General features: G+C 40.1%; 1 protein-coding gene across 1 annotated transcript in view; it reads left to right on the top strand.

Moving 5' to 3' along the window:
- LOC106084041 (serine/threonine-protein kinase D3) overlaps positions 1-19,472 on the top strand; it is a 132,845-nt gene that overhangs the window by 84,529 nt on the left and 28,844 nt on the right. The window contains exon 4 of the mRNA XM_059363363.1: positions 18,751-18,895. Coding sequence (XP_059219346.1) covers positions 18,751-18,895 — 145 coding nt within the window. The remainder of the gene's footprint in view (positions 1-18,750; positions 18,896-19,472) is intronic.

Below are 19,472 nucleotides of genomic sequence, written 5' to 3' on the forward strand. Positions count from 1 at the left end.
AAATGCAAATGCCAAGCGATTACACGACCTCCGCGAACTATTGCCTCAGCTATTTCGAATAATGTTCCTGTTTTGTATTAATTTTTGTTTGTGTATAGAGACCCCATACGCACCAAAAGAGTATAAGCTGCAAAGCGAAGAAGCACGGGGCGACAATTTTGCCCCGTTTTGGACTCCAACGAGAATGTCAGGAAATATTCTTCAGCGGAGAGTTATTTCTTACTAACACTGGTGACATTTTTGAGTTCGTCAACCATTTAAATCTTGTGTACAAGGACATATCGCGTAGCGGCACGTTCAAACGGACTCGCCTATAAAAAGATAGTTTCTTATCATAGATCTTAAATTTGTAGGTACACCACCTATTGATATCAGAGAAGGATCCCTGCCGTTTCTTAATGCAGTATTTGCGGTAAATTTGTATTAACATTTGCTCTTAACTATAAGCAGTTTCCTCCATTCTGCAACCATCTTCTTAAACAAACGTCATGTATGCAAATTTTATACATGTACCGTTTATCCTCTTTATCCTTCATGTGGCCTCCCACCAATCTAATAAATTCTTTGATATGAATTCATTTATAAAATTGCTGATGGGTAGGAGGAGCTGAGTTGGCTGGTTATTGTGGTTATCAGTGGGAATTTAACATGAACACTGTGCTACAAAATCAAAAATTTTTGCAATCTTTAGATTTTCTTACTTTAGATATTTTTATATCCACCACCATACGGTGGGTGCATACTTATCTAGTTATTCCGTTTGTAACACTTCGAAACATTTGATTTGAGACCCTATAAAGTATATACATTCTTGATGGTCTTGAAATTTTGAGTCGATCTAGCCATATCCCTCTGTCGAAATCACGATAAGGTTCCAACGAATAAAGATATCCGCTTGAATTTTTACACCGATACTACTTATAGAGGCCACCGTAGCGCAGAGGTAAGCATGTGCGCCTATGACGCTGAACGCCTGAGTTCAAATCCTGGCAGGAACATCAGAAAAATTTGCAGCGGTGGTTATCCCCTCCTTATGCTGGCCAAATTGTTGTGATGTACTTTGCCATGTAAAAAACGCCGTTCGGAGGTCCCTTATTATTGAGCTTAAAATTGAATCATAAAGCAGTCATTGATTTGTGAGAAGTTTGTCTCAGTTTCTTAATGGAATATTCATGGGCAAATTTGTATTTGAACTACTTATAGATGTAGGTCGTTAAAAGCCTCAATTTTCATCCGATTTGGCTGAAAATTGGCACATGAACTTCTGTTTTGTCTTCCGTGTTAAGTATGATCCAAATCGGTCTATAAACTGATATAGCCCCCATACGAACTGATCCTCAGATTTGAGTTCTTGAGCCCTTAGTTGGCTAAATTTTCATCTGATATGGCTGAAATTTGGATCAATGGTTTGTTTTATGACTTCCAACATCCGAACCTAGTATGATCCGAATCGGTCTATTAACTGATATAGCCCCCATATAAACCGACCCTCGAATTTAACTTCTTGAGCCCCTAGACACCTCAGTTTTCGTTTGATTTGGCAGAAACTTAGTACGTAAAGTACACTTATGCCCTCTAGCAGTCACGCCAAACCCAAATAAATATATCTAACTACCATATAGACCGATCTCCGGGTTTGACTTCTTGAGCTCCTAATAGACTTAGGTTTTGTTCCGATTTGGCTAAAATTTGGTATGTGGCACAGTGCCGTAAGTTCATAGCAAAGTTGGACAAAAATAATAGAAGTCATCGTAGATGTATAAAACTTGGCACCGATATTTTTTATTATTGTAGAAGACTTAGTATCAAAAGTGGACCATATAAGTTCACGTTTTGGATAGATCTCATAAAGACCGATCTTCCAATTGTGTGTATGTTTCAGCCGATTATGTTGAAATTCGGATCACTAAGTTCTTTTATACCTCTTAAGGCCGTACCGAATATGATCCAAGTCGGACCATATTTGGATATAGCTACCATAAAACCGATCTTTCAAATTTGGGTCGTACAAATTTGGGTCAAATACATATCTGTCATCCGATTTCGCTGAAATTTGGAACAGAAATTTATTTAAGACCTCTATAAAAGAAATCTATGAATCCAATAGGGTCATATTTGCGTATTGTCTTTAGAGCTCTCTAGACCTTTTTTACTCGAAATCTGTTTCGTACAGTGATTTTCTAGGTTGTGGTTAATTTAACATATGTTTTATCATTTACGTTTTATCCATTTCCCTTTCTATATGGTTCTTAATCAATTATTTAAGCGCTGACGTCATATGTGCCTTATATCTATTTCTCACTTCCAACCCTTTGCTAAAGATGTCATTTATCTCCAATGATGTGAACACTGAACATAAAAAAGGGCTTATTTCAGCTGAGCCGAATCTTGGAAGCACCAATACTACTTATAAAAGCCACCGTACACCGTAGCGCCGAGGTTAGCATGTTCGCCTATGACGCTGAACGCCTGGGTTCGAATCCTAGCGAGACCATCAGAAAAAATTTTCAGCGGTGGTTTACCCCTCCTAATGCTGGCAACATTTGTAAGGTATTATGCCATGTAAAACTTCTCTCCAAAGAGGTGTCGCACTGTAGCACGCCGTTCGGACTCGGCTATAAAAAGAAGGCCCCTGTAAAACTTCTCTCCAAAGAGGTGTCGCACTGCGGCACGCCTCTCGGACTCGTCTATAAAAAGGACTGCACTCATTGATATGTGAGAAGTTTGCCCCTGTTACTTTGTGGAATGTTCATGGGCAAAATTTGGATTTGGAACTTAGTTGAAGGACATATGTGACCTAACATACCAAATATCTGCCAAATCAGGCAAAAATTTAAACTTCTAAGCCCTATAGACGACTATTCGGGGGATTGGTTTAAATGAGAGCTATATCAGATTATAGATCAATTTGCACAATACTTACCATGGATATTCTGTCCTCGAGATCTATTAAGGTCAGAGAATGTATGGGCAATGTCTATTGTGGAAACACTAGAACTACTCGTTGATACACATTTCCCGGGAAATTCTCCAACGGACAACGTGGCGCCAGAAGAGGTTGTCAGTGGTATGCATTCGTCGGAGGTTATTGGGGAAAATGTGTCTGTGCCAAAAAATCATTTGGGCGATAAGAAGTTTCGGCTCCTTTTAGTCGCCAGGCCCTGATGATGTATCATTTCAAATCTGATAGACTGGTTCCCTGGCTAAGGGAGATATACTCTGCTTGTATCAGAATGTCATATATACCTGTGGGATGGAGGGTCACGAAAGTCATTTTAATTCCAAAAGCACATTCCAAACGAAGGCGAAAGATTTTACAACTATTAGTCTGTCATCCTTTATACTGAAGACTCTTGAGAGGTTGATAGAAACATATCTTAGGGCAAAGATCCCTGGTGATCGCCTGTCGCGGCAGCAGCATGCATATAGTAAAGGCAAATCCACTGAAACTGCCCTTCACGACCTAGTCGCCTACATAGAGGGTTCTCTCGCTGTCAAGGAATATACACTGGTAGCATTTCTTGACATTGAAGATGCTTTCAATAACGTAAAACCGATGTCAATCATGAAGGAGTTGGAGTTTCTAGACATCAACTCTACCGTAAGTAAGTTTATTAATAACTTACTTACTAAAAGATACATTTCGGCAGGCTTGAAATCGGTGGAATCTTGGAATCAAGGAGGTGTACTGTCTCCTCTACTTTGGAATATAGCCATTAACAATATATTTTTGTCTCTGGAAGAAAAAGTTGTAAAAGTGGTGTATGCTGATGACGTGGATATTGCGGTTAGGGGAAAGTTTCCCAGCACTCTAAGAAATATACTTCAGGAAGCTCTACGTCCAACAGCACGTATGTTGATGACGTGGCTATTGCGGTTAGAGGAAATTTTCTCAGCACTCCAAGAGATATTTTCAAGAAGCTCTACGTGCAACACCAAAGTGGGCTACTGAAAGTGGTCTAGGCGTAAATCCGTGCAAGACAGATGTAGTTCTCTTCAGCAGGAGATATAACTTAACTACAAAAACACCTGTCTCGTAGGGAGGAGAGAATGTTCCATTTACCTAAAGCTCTAAATACGTGGGTGTATTGCTGGACCGGAAATTTAACTTCAAATCCAACATTTTGGAAAGGACAAGAAATACAATGCTTGCCTTATACACCTGCAAGAGAGCCATTGGAAAAACTGCACTGTGTATATTCTGTGGTTGTCAGACCAAAAATGCTATATAGTGTTGTAGTCTGTTGGACGGCGCTTCAGAAGTCCACATACTGTTACGCTTCACAATACGCTTCACAAATTAAAATTTCCGAAAAAAAACTAAATTACGAATTATGATAAAAATTTTACAGAAAATTGAAAAAAAAATTGAAATTTTTTTTGGTTTATAATTTAAGAATATTAAGCCTTAAAAAAGGATAAACAAATCTAACATTAAAAAAAAATACTCCACTTCAATACCATTTTTTACAAATTTTTACTTTGATAAGCCAAAACTAAGCACATAAAAGGCGTAGCAACCTTTTCAAATATTCATTTTATAGACTTTATGAATGTTTGAAAAGGATTAGTTGCAAAAAGGCGTAGCACCCTTTTCAAACCCTTATCTGCCATTTGCCGTTTAAATCATTCAGTTATATTATTCACTTCAGCGTCTCAAAAGAAACGATGTATACCGAGATAGCCATGCTGATTCGACTGTCCATACGTTTGTTTTTTCAGTCGAAATCACGCTAACATTCTAAGGAGTAAAGGTAGGCACTTGCAATTTTGCATAAATACTTCCTATCAGTGTAAGTCGGTTGGGATTGTATAAGGGCCATATCGTTACATATCCTTATCCGATCGGCTTGAAATCACATCCTCATTGGATTTAGCTATGTTCGTCTGTCCATATATTCTTGTAAACAAGGTACAGGTCACATTTGTTCCCCGACTGTCGTCAAATTTAGCATAAGTCACTTTTTGTTTGATTTTGATCAAAATCAATTCAGATTTTGATATAGCTCCCATATATATCTTTCATTCGACATGACCTTTTAAAGCTGTAGAAGCCGCAGTTTCGGTGCTACCTTAACTAAAGCGGTGTTTCATTTGACGCCTTAATATGTGCAAAATTTTACCAAAATCGGTTCAGATTTAGATATAGCTTGCTTGTATATCTTTCATCCAATATGACCTTTTAAGGCTATTGAAACCACAACTTGGGTCCGATCCCTACAAAATTCACCTAAAATTTAGGTATTTTATTTGATGTCCAAGTATAAGCACGAAATTTCGTAAAAATTTAATTGACCGTGACTGCACCTCAAATGGTCCATCCGCTTAGTCCAATTTTGGCATACTCTTTCCAACATTTCGGCCGGTATCTAACGAATAACTCCTTCAATGTTGTCTTCCAATGAGTCAATTGAAGCGGGCTTGTCTATATATAGACATGAGCTTTAACATTGCCCCACCAAAAATAGTCTAAAGGCATTAAATCGCACGATCTAGGCGGCCAATTGGCCGGTCCCGAATCTGAAATAAAATGTTCACCAAACTCGCCTCACAAGTCCATTGTTACGCGTGCTGTGTGGCATGTGGCACCGTCTTGTTGAAACCACATGTCATCCGCATGGAACCACATATCAAGTCAAACTCTTGCATTTTGGGCAACCAAAAGTTGGATATCATATCACGGTAGCGCTGACCATTCACAGTTACTTTACGATTCGCATCATCTTTGAAGAAGTACAGTTCAATGATGCCACCAGCCCATAAACCGCTCCAAACTGTGACTTTTTCTGGATGCATTGGCAGCTCTTGCAAAGCTTCTGGCTGATCTTCACTGTCTTTTTACGTACCCATTGAACCAAACTTTCTTAACAGAGCACGTATTTTGATAATAAAGTTCAATAATTTGCAAGCGTTGTTTGTTTGTAAGACGATACATGGTTAAATTATAGACCAAACTGAAGATGTTTGACAGTGAAACAAAACACGAAACGTGTGTGAGCTGTTTAAACCAGTTTCCCAAAGAAATAATAATTAAAAAATCACCCTTTATATCTGTCATCCGATAGGGCCTTTAAGGCTGTAGTAGCCTCAATTTTGAGCCTACGTAAGAAAATCTTACAAGGTTCAATTCTATATTTCAATAGGTATGCAAAATTAAGTTTGACTAGATTTCGGCGTAGGTTCCATGTATTAAAAGTAGTACATAGACTCAGTGGTGTAGTGTATTATATAGTCGGCTCCTCCCTACTTTTGCCTTTCCGTACTTGTTTGAAATTACTAGGACTTTCGAATCTGCGATTTAGAGTAGCTGACACGAAGTGTTTCCAAGTTTACACTAATATATCTTTGGCAGTTTTAAAGTTGGTTTGTTAGCTCCTTTGGCGTTGAAGCGTATGGTGTGATTGCGTTATATTTGATTGAACAATGAGTGCAGTCCGATTCGTTTTTATAACAAGTACGAACGGCGTGTTCCAGTGCGACAGACACCTCTTGGGGAAGAAGTTTTTATATAGCACTAGCTGAGCCGGGCCCGCTACGTTGTGCCTTCACTTTATATGGAACAAAATTTTCCTTGGAATATTTATTTTCGACAATTAAAGAGCTTTTAGTAAAATACCATGCAACGAAAATAGTATATCGCTTGACTAACAGTTTAACAATATAAGTGCCTTTATCTGAATCCCATATGATCTTTGTTGGTCTTCGAATTTAAGTTTGGATGTAAGGTGTACTCCATTCTTAAGATACTTTATTTCAGCCCGATATTCTCATAATATCTTATTTAGGGGTGTTTTCGGCGGTGAGGTGGTCCCCCAGACACCTGGCTCTGAAAAAATATCAGCATCGTGCTCTTCTTTCAAATACCATTTATTTAAACCCTATATTGCCATTGGTTTAGGGGAGTTTGCACGATGAGGCGTCGCCCAAACACATGGCCCCAAAAAAGGTTATCAAATTTGTTTTCTAATCTCAAATACCTTTCATTAGAGCCACATATTGACATGGTCGAAAAATTTTTACCCTTTGGGGGGGTTTTGGGGAAGGGGTGATGCCCTAAATACATAGTCCTACATTTGGATATCAAATTCGTAGTCTACTCCCAAACATCTTAAATTGAGCCCCATATTGCGATGGTCAGTAAAAAATTGCTGTTTTTGCGGTATTTTGGGAAAGGGGTAGACCCCCAGAAAATTGGTCCCGAAAGTGGGTATAAATTCTTGCTCTACCCCCCAATACCTTTCATTTCGGTAATTATGCCCTGAAAATATAACTGCAACGTGCTCTATTCTCATATATTTATATATCATTTATTTGAACCCCATTTTGCCATGAACATGTCCGGTTTGGGGTATTGGCCCTAAAATCTATAAATATTTAGTTCCACTCTCTTTAAGATCCAAATTGTCTTGGTCCTATTTGGGTGTTGCTATGGTGGTGGGACGTCCCGTAGACAGTTGGTCTACTCCCAAATACCTTTAATTGGAGCCCCATATTTCCATAGTCGGCAAACATGACCGGCTTGGGAGGAGATTTGGGGGATGGGCGGCCACTCAGTGAGTTGGCCTTGAAAAAATTTATCGGATTCGTGTTTTACTCTAAAAACCCTCTTATTTGAGCCTCCTATTGCAATAGTCAGAAAATACTTGCTTTGGGTGGTGTTGTGGGGGTGTTGTGATATCAGATTCGTGCTTTATTCCCAAAGACCTTTTATTTGAGCCCCATATTGCTATGGTCGTAAATTTGTCCCCTTTGGGCGATGTTTTTGGGGAGAGGCGGCCCCCCAAACACTTGGTCTCACATTTGGATATCCGATTCGAATTTTACACTCAAATACCTTTTATTTAAGCCCCATATTCCCATGGTCAGTAAATAAGTCCTGTTTAAGGGTGTTTTGGGGAAGGGGTGGACCCCCAGAAACGTGGTCCCACATTTGGTTATTAGATTCATATTCTACTCGCACATACCTTTCATTTGAGTCCCATATTGCCAAGGTCAGTAAATATGTCCGATTTAGGGGGGCGGCCCCCCTAGGTAGCCATACGAAATTTGGATACCAAATTTTTTTATTTAGGGTACTCTATGAGAGCTTAAATCGCACCACCCATCTCCGAGATCTGGCGTTTCTGAAAATTAGGGCAAGGGGAAGGGTCCCCCCCCCCCCCCCCCCCCCCCCTTCCCCTTCAGATATCAAATAATGTAGTACCCTATTTTCACCACGGGATCATTATGCACCATCTGTGACAATTTCAAGAAAATCGGTTTAGCCGTTTCTGAGTCTATAAGGAACACACAAACTAACAAACAAACACAAATTGATTTTTATGTATAAGAAGAAGAAGAAGATAGTACCTAACAAATGTCACCAGCATTAGCAGGAGATAACCACCGGTAGAAATGTTTCTGATGTTCTCGCCAGGATTCAAAACCAGGCTTTCAACGTCATGCTAACTCAGTGGCCACGGATTTCTTTAAAGTATAACATATAAATAATGCGGGAGGCCACCGGAGCGCAGAGGTTAGCATGTTCGCCTATGACGCTGAACCACTGAGTTCAAAATAAAGAAAAAAATTTACAGCGGTGGTTTTCCCCTCCCAATGCTGGCAACATTTGTGAGATACTATGCCATGTAAAACTTCTCTCCAATGAGGTGTCGCACTGCGGCACGCTGTGCGGACTCGGCTATAAAAAGGAGGCCCCTTATCATTGAGCTCAAACTTGTATCGGACCACATTCATTGATATTTGAGAAGTTTGCCCCTGTTTCTTAGTGGAATGTTCAAGGGCAAAATTTTTCATTTGCAACATATAAAAACCAAGCCAACCTGTATAAATTTAAACATAGTACAAGATTAGCGCAGCTTTCCTTTTTTATCCTACAGGTTTGGTTTGTTTTGTTTATTTTACTTCTCATCAACTGTTGGTTGGTGTATGGACGGAGGGGATGGGGCTAAAGCATTTCCCATGGATAAATGACGTGCAAAAGTACTTACACAAACATGGAGTAGTTTTTGAGGTGCAGTAACTTAGTTGATCATGGCGATTATGACGCCTACAAGTGCAACGTGCCATGCCGTAAACAGTGACAATGACTGGGCCAATTGGTCGGTGGGTTGGTTGGTCGCTTACTTGCTTCCAACACTCAACTAATGGTGCTGACGATGTGACAAATGTGCTGCGTCTGGGGCAGAATTTTCATTTTTTTTCTGATTCCAGGCACACGTTTTCATCGTTTGCTTACTTTTTATGCCGCGTGCCATCAATTCTCGGGGGGATGTTGTTGAAATATATGTTTACCAGTCAACTAACTGTCCAATAATGTTAAATGCTGATACAAAGGGACCGCCTTGACAACCTCTATCTCTGCCACAGTGGAGCACAAGACTACTGCTACTACCACTACTACTACGTGACAGTCGAGCAGAAGGGAAAAAATTACATTTGACATGCAATTATGTTTTCATATTCCAAGCAAGACAATTTCATTTGTTTGGCACAAGCCACCAGATGGCCAAATGGGATGACAATGAGCGGTTGAGGGAACTGAACTGAACTCTGGCCAGTGGGGACCCACAAAACCCTAAGCCACAATTGCTCGACTGAAATGTCAAAGGACTTTCGTTTAGAAATGTCATAAAAGGGCGAAATTAAAATAATGCCATGCAATTTATACGGTTAACACATGAGACAATAAACCAATTTATTAAATACATTTTTTCTATCTCGATTATGACAAATGAGAAGTCGAAGGACGACAAACTTACAGGTGGAGTGGTGGCTGAAGGTTAGTACTAGAGGTTGTTGCCATGAATATTTATGTGCCATGAAAACACTTGTGGATGGCTCTTACCACAAACTGTGCTATGCTTGAAAATACATTTTGTAGGAGCAAAGGACATTGCTACATGGTGCTAAAAAGGCATAGCACCACAAACACTCACACACACATTCGTACGCGCAAAGAGTGCAAAGAGGACCCAAAATCAATTAAGAAAATGGTTGTGTTAATTAAAATAGTATTTGATTCATAATCTATCGATAATGAATAGTAATTAATTAAAACAACGGAATTTGTGGCTAATGGCGACATAAGTAAGCTCCGGCTTGTTGAGTTTATTAATACCTTCCGGGGGCTTTTGATAAATACGACATACTAGTACATAGAATCGTATTTCATGTGAAGGCATTTTTTGGCCAAAAATAACTATGCTTACATCGAAAAGTGTTGACCTCATTAGCAGAACAAATATTTTTCCCAAGCAGGTTTGCCGGAAGTTGTTACTTACTTGCCTACCACCATGGGATGAGAGTATACTAATCATTCCGTTTGTATCACTTTGAACTATCGATGTGCCAAGCCATAAAGTAGTACATTTTAAATCGTCTTGATATTCTGAGTCAATATAGACATGTCAGTCTGTCCGTCCGTCCATCCAACTGTCCTACGATCTGTTAAAAATACTTTGGATTCAAACGCTTAAAATTTTCCAGAGATACTTCCTATTGGCGTACTGGACGACTAGATGGGGCTTGGGTTGGACTGATAATTTCTAGAAGGTTACCCGACCACAGCATGGTGGGCCCAATGAACAGTTTCAGAGGCAAAAATCAATTTGTGAACTTAGCAATCTTCAAAAAGTAAGAACGCTGTTTTACGCTTATGAGTTCGAAAAGCCCAAAAACAAAATTTTGGAACTAGTTGGCAACTCTGTATTTGGAAATCATCTCTGAATTGTTTAATTTTTTGATTTTTCAAACCAAATTATGATAACTAATCATATGAGTGTAAAACAAGTGAAAGCGTGTTAAGTTCGGCCGGGTTGAATCTTAAATATATACTCTCCACCATTAATCGCATTTGTGGAGTTCTCTTCCCGATATCTCTTTTTAGGCAAACATATGATAAAAGGAAAGAATTGCTATGATATTGGAGCTATAATATCAAGTTATCGTCCGATTCGGGCCATCATTAAACCGGAAATCATAGTAGAAGTCGTTGTGTAAAATTTCAGCCAATTCGAATTAAAATTGCGCTCCTAAGGGACTCAATAAGTAAAATAGGGAGATCGGTTTATATGGGAGATGTATCAGGCTATAGACCGATTCTGACCATAATTGACACGTATGTTGAACACGTAAGAGAAGTCGTTGTATAAAATTTGAGCCAAATCGGATAATAATTGCGACCTCTAGATGCTCAAGAAGTCAAGATCCCAGATCGGTTTATGTGGCAGCTATATCAGGTTATGGACCGATTTTAACTATTCTAAGCACAGTTGTTGAAAGTCATAACAAAACACTTTACAAAATTTCAGCCAAATCGGGTAAGAATTGCGCTTTCTAGTGGCTCAAGACGCCAAGAAGTCAAGATGCAACATCGGTTTATATGGCAGCTATATCAGGTTATGAACCGATTTGAACCGTAATTAGTACAGTTGTTGGAAGTCATAACAAAACATCTCATGCAAACTTTCAGCCAAATCGGGTTAGAATTGCGCCCTATAGATGCTGAAAAAGTCAAGATCCCAGATCGGTTTATATGACAGCTATATCAGGTTATAGACCGATTTGAACCACACTTAACACAGTTGTTGGAAATCATAACCAAACACCTCTTGCAAAATTTCAGCCAAATCGGATAAGAATTGCGCCCTCTAGTGACTCAAGAAGTCAAGATCCAAGATCAGTTTATAGTGCAACTATATCAAAACATGGACTGATATGGCCCATTTACAATCCCAACCGACCTACACTAATAAGAAGTATTCATGGAAAATTTCAAGTGGCTAGCTTTACTCCTTCGAAAGATAGCGTGCTTTCGACAGACGGACGGACGGATGGATGGATGGACGGACGGATGGATGGATGGACGGACGGACGGATGGACGGACGGATGGACGGATGGACGGACGGATGGACGGACGGATGGACGGATGGACTGACGGATGGACTGACGGATGGACGGACGGATGGACGGACGGATGGACGGACGGATGGACGGACGGATGGACGGACGGACGGACGGATGGACGGACGGATGGACGGACGGACGGACGGATGGACGGACGGACGGACAGACAGACGGACGGACGGATGGACGGACGGATGGACGGACGGATGGACGGACGGACGGACGGACGGATGGACGGACGGATGGGCGGACGGACGGATGGACGGACGGATGGACGGACGGATGGACGGACGGATGGACGGACGGACGGACGGACGGACGGACGGATGGACGGACGGATGGACGGACGGATGGACGGACGGATGGACAGACGGATGGACGGACGGATGGACGGACGGATGGACGGACGGACGGACGGACGAACGGACGGACGGACGGATGGATGGATGGATGGACGGATGGATGGATGGACGGATGGATGGACGGATGGATGGACGGACGGATGGACGGACGGACGGACGGATGGACGGACGGATGGACGGACGGATGGACGGACAGTTGGACGGACGGATGGACGAATTTTTCGAAGAGTTACAAACAGAATGACCAAATTAAAATATCGAATAGAACTATTAAAATATATTAAAATATCGAATAGAACTTTGTAAGATAGACGATAGACAGAAATGTTGGATTTCTACATCCATCCCTGAGATCTGGCGTTTTTGAAAATTGGGGTGAGAGAGGAGGGTCCGCCCCTTTCCGTTGTGGGGCCCAAACACTAACATCTGCGAAAATTTTATGAAAATTCGTTCAGCCGTTTTTAATTTTAAAACCTCAATGTTCCATGTCACATTCTTTGTATTTACAATTTGTATATCCTAGACCACTATTGTGGTATAGAGTATTATAACTTAGTGCATTTGTAACACCCTGCTTCGATTTAGCTACGTCCGTCTGTCCATGTTAATTTGGGTACAAAGTACAGGTCACAATTTTTATTCGATCGTCTTCAAATATGGCACGGCCTAGAGACCAAGCATATTGAAATTGGAAAATTGCCGAAATTCTTCTGTTACTGTGAGATTGGTCAAGATAACTCAGTTTTTATACCTCCTGTGGTACAGGGTATTATAACATAGAGAATTTGTTTGTAACAACCAAAAGGAAGAGATATTGATAAGTGTACCGATCGACTCAGAATCGCTTTCTGATTCGACTTAGCTATGACCGTCGTCTGTCTGTCTGTCCAGGTTAATTTGAGTACAAAGTACAGGTCGCGAAGTTTTTAGCCCGAACCACAGCGGGCTAAGGCCCGAAGGACAACGAATTTCTACACTTGAAGAGGTCTACCGCTTTGCTGTCATTGGCTAGAACAGATGTCCCAGTCATTTTGTCCGTCATGACAGGTCACTGTCTAATCGGAAAACATGCTGACAGACTGAAGGTTGCCAGCAACGAATTTTGCAGAAGCTGTGAGGACATCGAAGAAGAAGAGACTATAGAACACCTTCTGTGTGTATGTCCCGCACAAGCCGTCAGCAAGAGTTCCACAATAGGTTTTCATTTCTTTGAGAACCTGTCTGATTTAGCGCATGTGAACATTCGCAAGTTATTGGGCTTTTTAAAGCGATCTGGATGGTTCAACGGTAGGAACTAAAAGACATCTTCCTTCTTCTGTTCCTGTAGTATCACAATGGACGAAAACGTCTTATTGAGTCTGATGGCAGATTGTGACTTAAACCTAACCTAGCCTAAGGTGGCTCTGGCATCAGCAAAATGTTGTCTTTGTAGAATATGCTAAATATGAAATTTTATCATTTTTAAAAAATGTTACTGAAATTGTTTGTTTAGAATAAATAAATTTAAATTTTTTCTTTAGACAAAATGATTTTGTTGAAGGCTCGGACCCGAGGGCCCCCTGCCTACGTCCCTAGCTCTCACATATATCTATTGCCCGACTTTAACTTCTACGGTCTTCTCAAAACTTTGAACTACGATTTTTTCTATGACTACCAAAAAACGTACGGATTTTGGTCGAATTGGTCCATGTTTGGATATTTTACTTACTTTAATTGGCTATGACAAAACATTTTGTCCACTACCCGCAGAATAGCCTTCCAAGTGCCTCTATCTTGTGCGCTCATTCTAAAATCTCTGAAATCATGTTTCGAGTTGTCTCCCACCACTTGAGCTTACCATCGGGCTTTGGTTTTCCCGGTTTGCGTGTACCACCATGTTTGCCTTCAAAAGACTTCTTTGCTGGAGCTTCTTCATCCATTCTTACAACAGCTCGTGGTTCATACGACGCCTATATTCCCCATTAACGCAAATTGATCCAAGCACTGTCTCATCTGCTTTCACAAGTACTCATGACTCATAACAATATAACAACACGGGTAGTATCAGTATCTTGTATAGTGTAATTTTCGTCTGTCGAGAGGTGGCCTCGTTTCTAAACTGCTAAATTAATCCAAAGTAGCATCTGTTTGCCAATATTATTCTTCGCTTAATCTCAAAACTGGTGTCATTCGTTTTGGTTAAAGCGGTGCCGAGCTAGATAAAGTTGCTGACTATCTCAAAGTTGTGGTTCCCAACTTTCTCCATTTTGTTTATCTGCTCGGTTGTACAGGGCGTCTTGGGAGTTGAAACCATCCATTTCGTCTTATTTCCATTTACTGCCAGATCCATTTTCACTGACTCTCTTTCGATTCTTCAAAGCCTGCAGTTCTCGATTCCTTCAAAGGCTACAGTTACTACTTGCAGTGACCGACCTATGATGTCGATGTCGTCGGTATAGGCGAGTAGCATGTTTTCTCTTGTGAGTAGTGTGCGTTCTCTAGCTGGATATTAAAGAAATCATTGATTTTAGGTTTTAATCTTTCACACGGTACGCTCGAGAGTATCTTATATGCGAAGGGGAGGAGACTTATTCCTCTGTAGTTGGCACATTCCGTCTTGTCTCCTTTCATGTGTACGGAACATAGTATGCTGAGGTTCCAATCATCGGATATGCGTTCTTTAAGCCAGATTGTTCTTCTAGCCAGATAAGCTGATGCATACGCCTTTTCAGCGTATCGCCTCCGGTCTTAAATAGTTCAGTGGGCAACCCGTCGGATCCTGCTGCCTTGTTGTTCTTTAGATGGGTCACTGTTAATTGGACCTCATTCTGACTAGGAGGTAAACATTCCATCATCATTGATTGGTTCTGCGGTATCCTCTTTGCCGCCAACGTCGGACACTAGCAGTTGGGTAAAATGTTCTTTCCATATCCTCAGCATGTTATCTGTGTCAGTTACCAGATTTCCTTCTTTGTCTCTGCAGGAGGATGTGCCTGCACCAAAGCCATCGGTTTGATGTTTAATTCTTTGGTAAAATTTCCAGACTTCATTCTGACTCCTGTACATCTCAATTCGCTCACACTCACGTCTTTCCGTTTCTTTTTTCTTTCTGCTGAATAGACGTTTCTCCTCTCTCCTTTCTCCCAATACCTCTCCTTTATCTGCCGCGTTGCTGCTGATTGCAGGGTTGCTCTATATGCCGCATTCTTGGCTTCAGCAGCATCTCGACACTCTTGGTCGTACCATGGGTTACTTGGAGGAGGCTTCCGGTACCCAAGTACAGATTTCGCGACATTTTCCATGGAATGGGCTTTCATTAAGCAGTTGGGTCAGTCGAGTGGAGTATGCCGCTGTCATTTGTTGTGTTTGCAGCTTTTCAATGTCCAGCTTCCGTGCAGTGTCAGATCGTACTTTCCTCGCCATGTTCAAACGGATGCATACCTTTGTTGGAACAAGGTAATGATCCGAATCTATATTCGCTTCACGGATCGATCGTACATCTAAAACGCTGGATGAATGTCTTCCATCTATCACATCGTGATCAAATTGGTTCCTCGTGTTTTGATTGGGTGACAACCATGTGGCTTTGTGAATATGAATATTTATGTTGAAATCAGGTGCTACTAAGTACCATGTTTTTTGCCGCGGCGAAATCTATCAGCCTCAACCCATTACTACAATAGATGTAGATATTGCTGCCATTTATATATATATATATATATATATGTCTGATTTGGACTAATATTGCTATATGTGGTCATTTGTTGTCCGATTCACTTGCAAATTTTTCACAAGAGATTCCCTTATGACTATCGCAAATACTGTTGAATTGCATAGAAATTGGTCCACATTCAGATATAGCTCCCATATATATGTATCAACCGATTTTTATACCCTACACCACCACTGTGGTACAGGGTATTATAGATTTGGGCATTTGTTTGCAACGCTACGAAGAAGAGCTAGACCCATTGATAATACCGATCGACTCAGAATTACTTTCTGATTCGATTAAGTCATGTCCGGCTGCCCTTCTGTCCGTCTGTGAGTCCATGTATTCTTGTAATCAAAGTGCAGGTCGTATTTGTTGTCCGATTGTCACAAAATTTTGCACATGTCACTTTTTTGGCCGCAGGAAGAAATAAATCGGTTCAGATTTAGATATAGCTCCCATATATATCTTTCATCCGATATGGCTTTTTAAGGCCGTAAAAGCCACAATTTCGCCCGATCTTTACAAAATTTGGCATTGGGTATTTTATTTGAGGTCTACATATGTGTGCAAAATTTCATAACAATCGGTTCAGATTTAGATATAGCTCCCAAGTATATCTTTTATCCGATATAGACTTTCAAAGCTGTAGAAGCCACAGTTTTAGTTCGATCTTTAAAATATTTTGCGCGAGGTGTTTCATTTGACGTCCTAATATGTGCGGAAAATTTCACGAAAATCGGTTCAGATTTAGATATAGCTCCCATATATATCTTTCATCCGGTATGGCCGTTTAAGGCTGTAGAAGCCACAATTTTGGCTCGATGTTCACCAAATTTTGCATGAGGTGCTTTATTTGATGTCTTCATATGTGTGCAAAATTTCATAAAAATCGGTTTAGATTTAGATATTGCTCCCATATAAAGGGTGATTTTTTTGAGGTTAGGATTTTCATGCATTAGTATTTGACAGATCACGTGGGATTTCAGACATGGTGTCAAAGAGAAAGATGCTCAGTATGCTTTGACATTTCATCATGAATAGACTTACTAACGAGCAACGCTTGCAAATCATTGAATTTTATTACCAAAATCAGTGTTCGGTTCGAAATGTGTTCATTCACCGTAACGTTGCGTCCAACAGCATCTTTGAAAAAATACGGTCCAATGATTCCACCAGCGTACAAACCACACCAAACAGTGCATTTTTCGGGATGCATGGGCAGTTCTTGAACGGCTTCTGGTTGCTCTTCACTCCAAATGCGGCAATTTTTCTTATTTACGTAGCCATTCAACCAGAAATGAGCCTCATCGCTGAACAAAATTTGTCGATAAAAAAGCGGATTTTCTGCCAACTTTTCTAGGGCCCATTCACTGAAAATGATTTGCAAGCGTTGCTCGTTAGTAAGTCTATTCATGATGAAATGTCAAAGCATACTGAGCATCTTTCTCTTTGACACCATGTCTGAAATCCCACGTGATCTGTCAAATACTAATGCATGAAAATCCTAACCTCAAAAAAATCACCCTTTGTATCGTTCATTCGATATTGCCTTTTAAAGATGTGGAAATCCAAATCTTTTGTCCTATGGTAGGAAAATCTTACAAGGTTCTAAATTGCTATTTTAATTGGTATCCAAATTAAAGTTTGACTAGATTTCGGGATAAGTTCTACATATAAAAGTATTACATGCACGAGGTGGTGTAGGGTGTTATATAGTCGGCACCGCCCGAATTTTGCCTTTCCTTACTGGTTACTTTAAGAGCCTTTGTCAGCGTATCTCTTTACAGATTTTCTCCCAATTAGCATAATGTCTTTTTCTATGATTTTAACTAGCTTAGATTAGGATCTCATGAGATTTAGATATAGCTCCAGTGTATATTTTCGTCCGATTTTGACTAATAATGCAATAATTTGGTCATTTGTTAACCGATGCTCACAAAATTTGTAACTAAGATTTCTCTTATGGCCCTTCTGATCATTGGTAAATTTCATAGAAATCTGTTCAGATTTAGATATAGCTTCCTTTTTTATATGTACCGCCCGATTTTCACTTTTAAGGCCTTTGCTAACGCATTTATTCACCGATCTTCTCAAAATTTTACACAACGATGTCTTCTATGACGCCCGCTACATATACGGGTTTTGGCCGAAATTCTACATTTCAAGTTTAATCAAATTTTAGTTTTGACCCAATGTGGGTACCAAAAGGTCGGCTTCGCCCGACTTTAGCCCGTGCTTACTTGTTCGTCCAAGTTTTCTACTCTCAGGTTCTACTAAATAATGGATGTAATAAAAGATTTAAACCCGGTGCACTTTAGGTCACACAATATATTTCGCATTGTCCTCTTTCTTATTATTTGAAAAAAGTTGTAATACCCTCACACAAAATAATTCTTTCTTAACCCTGGTCAAATATTAAATTTTAAGTCAATATTAGTTCAGCCGCTCCTTCAATGTTACATTTCATCCTCACTCAACATATTATGCTGCCATGCGGGAAATTTTAACGGAAATATTTGTTTATCTAACGGATACCATCTTTGTCACACACACCAACGAGGTATGCACACATCCGTGCTCGCACATACTTAAAGGAGATAATCTCATTTCACTTCACATGAAGCATTTTAGTATGCCAGTTGTTTTATTCAGTCGTAAAGATGCGGATACATAATTGTTAACTTAATTAAAACTAATTTTATCTCATTTACTTTGTTTTTATGTTTCCAATTTATTTCACGATGCTCGGCAATCATCATCCGCACATGCCATCGTACGCACCATAGATACCAGATAGTGGCCTAACATACCTCTCGGAACGTATTCTGCTCTTCCGTCATGACTACAACAGTCCTAATGTGCTGCACATCATCAATTCTGCGGCGGATATTGTCGATGAGACTCTGGTGGAAATTGTGCTCACAGCAAGTCGTAAGTTGTAAAATCTTTATTTCACTTTTATTTTCACTTCAATTGAAATCTGTGGAGAAAATTACAAAACTATCCAACCGTAAATGTCCTAAGTGGAAAAGCTAAAGCTTGTCTGCACCTACACCCACATTTAGGAGGTGCATAACGCAAAGGACAGAAGGAGAGGAAAATGTATTGATTTTCAAATTGAGTTGAAACATTTTGATGCATTTAAATTTAAAAAGTTTTATTAAGTTCAACTTTGGATTCGGAATTTTGTGAAGCATGATAAATTGGCTTTATCGAAGCATGATAAGAACAATCTTAAAATATCGTTTAGTAACGTTAGCCTCGGACACGACAAAAAGGAACCAAGTATCTTAGCAAAGATTAGAGAATGGCAAGAACGAAACAATCAACTCCTGCAAAAGTGCTATTAATACATGTTTACAAGTTTCAAGCGCGGGTAATCCATTGGTAGCACTAGATACCTAATCTTATATGATACTAGCAGAACCAGACCGGCTCCGCTGCGCCTTCTTTAACTCTCTAATATCTTTTTACGATGGGAACATTTCGCCCTGAATGCGGATATCGA

Source organism: Stomoxys calcitrans, chromosome 2 (genome assembly GCF_963082655.1).
Source record: "Stomoxys calcitrans chromosome 2, idStoCalc2.1, whole genome shotgun sequence".
Classification (NCBI taxonomy): domain Eukaryota; kingdom Metazoa; phylum Arthropoda; class Insecta; order Diptera; family Muscidae; genus Stomoxys; species Stomoxys calcitrans.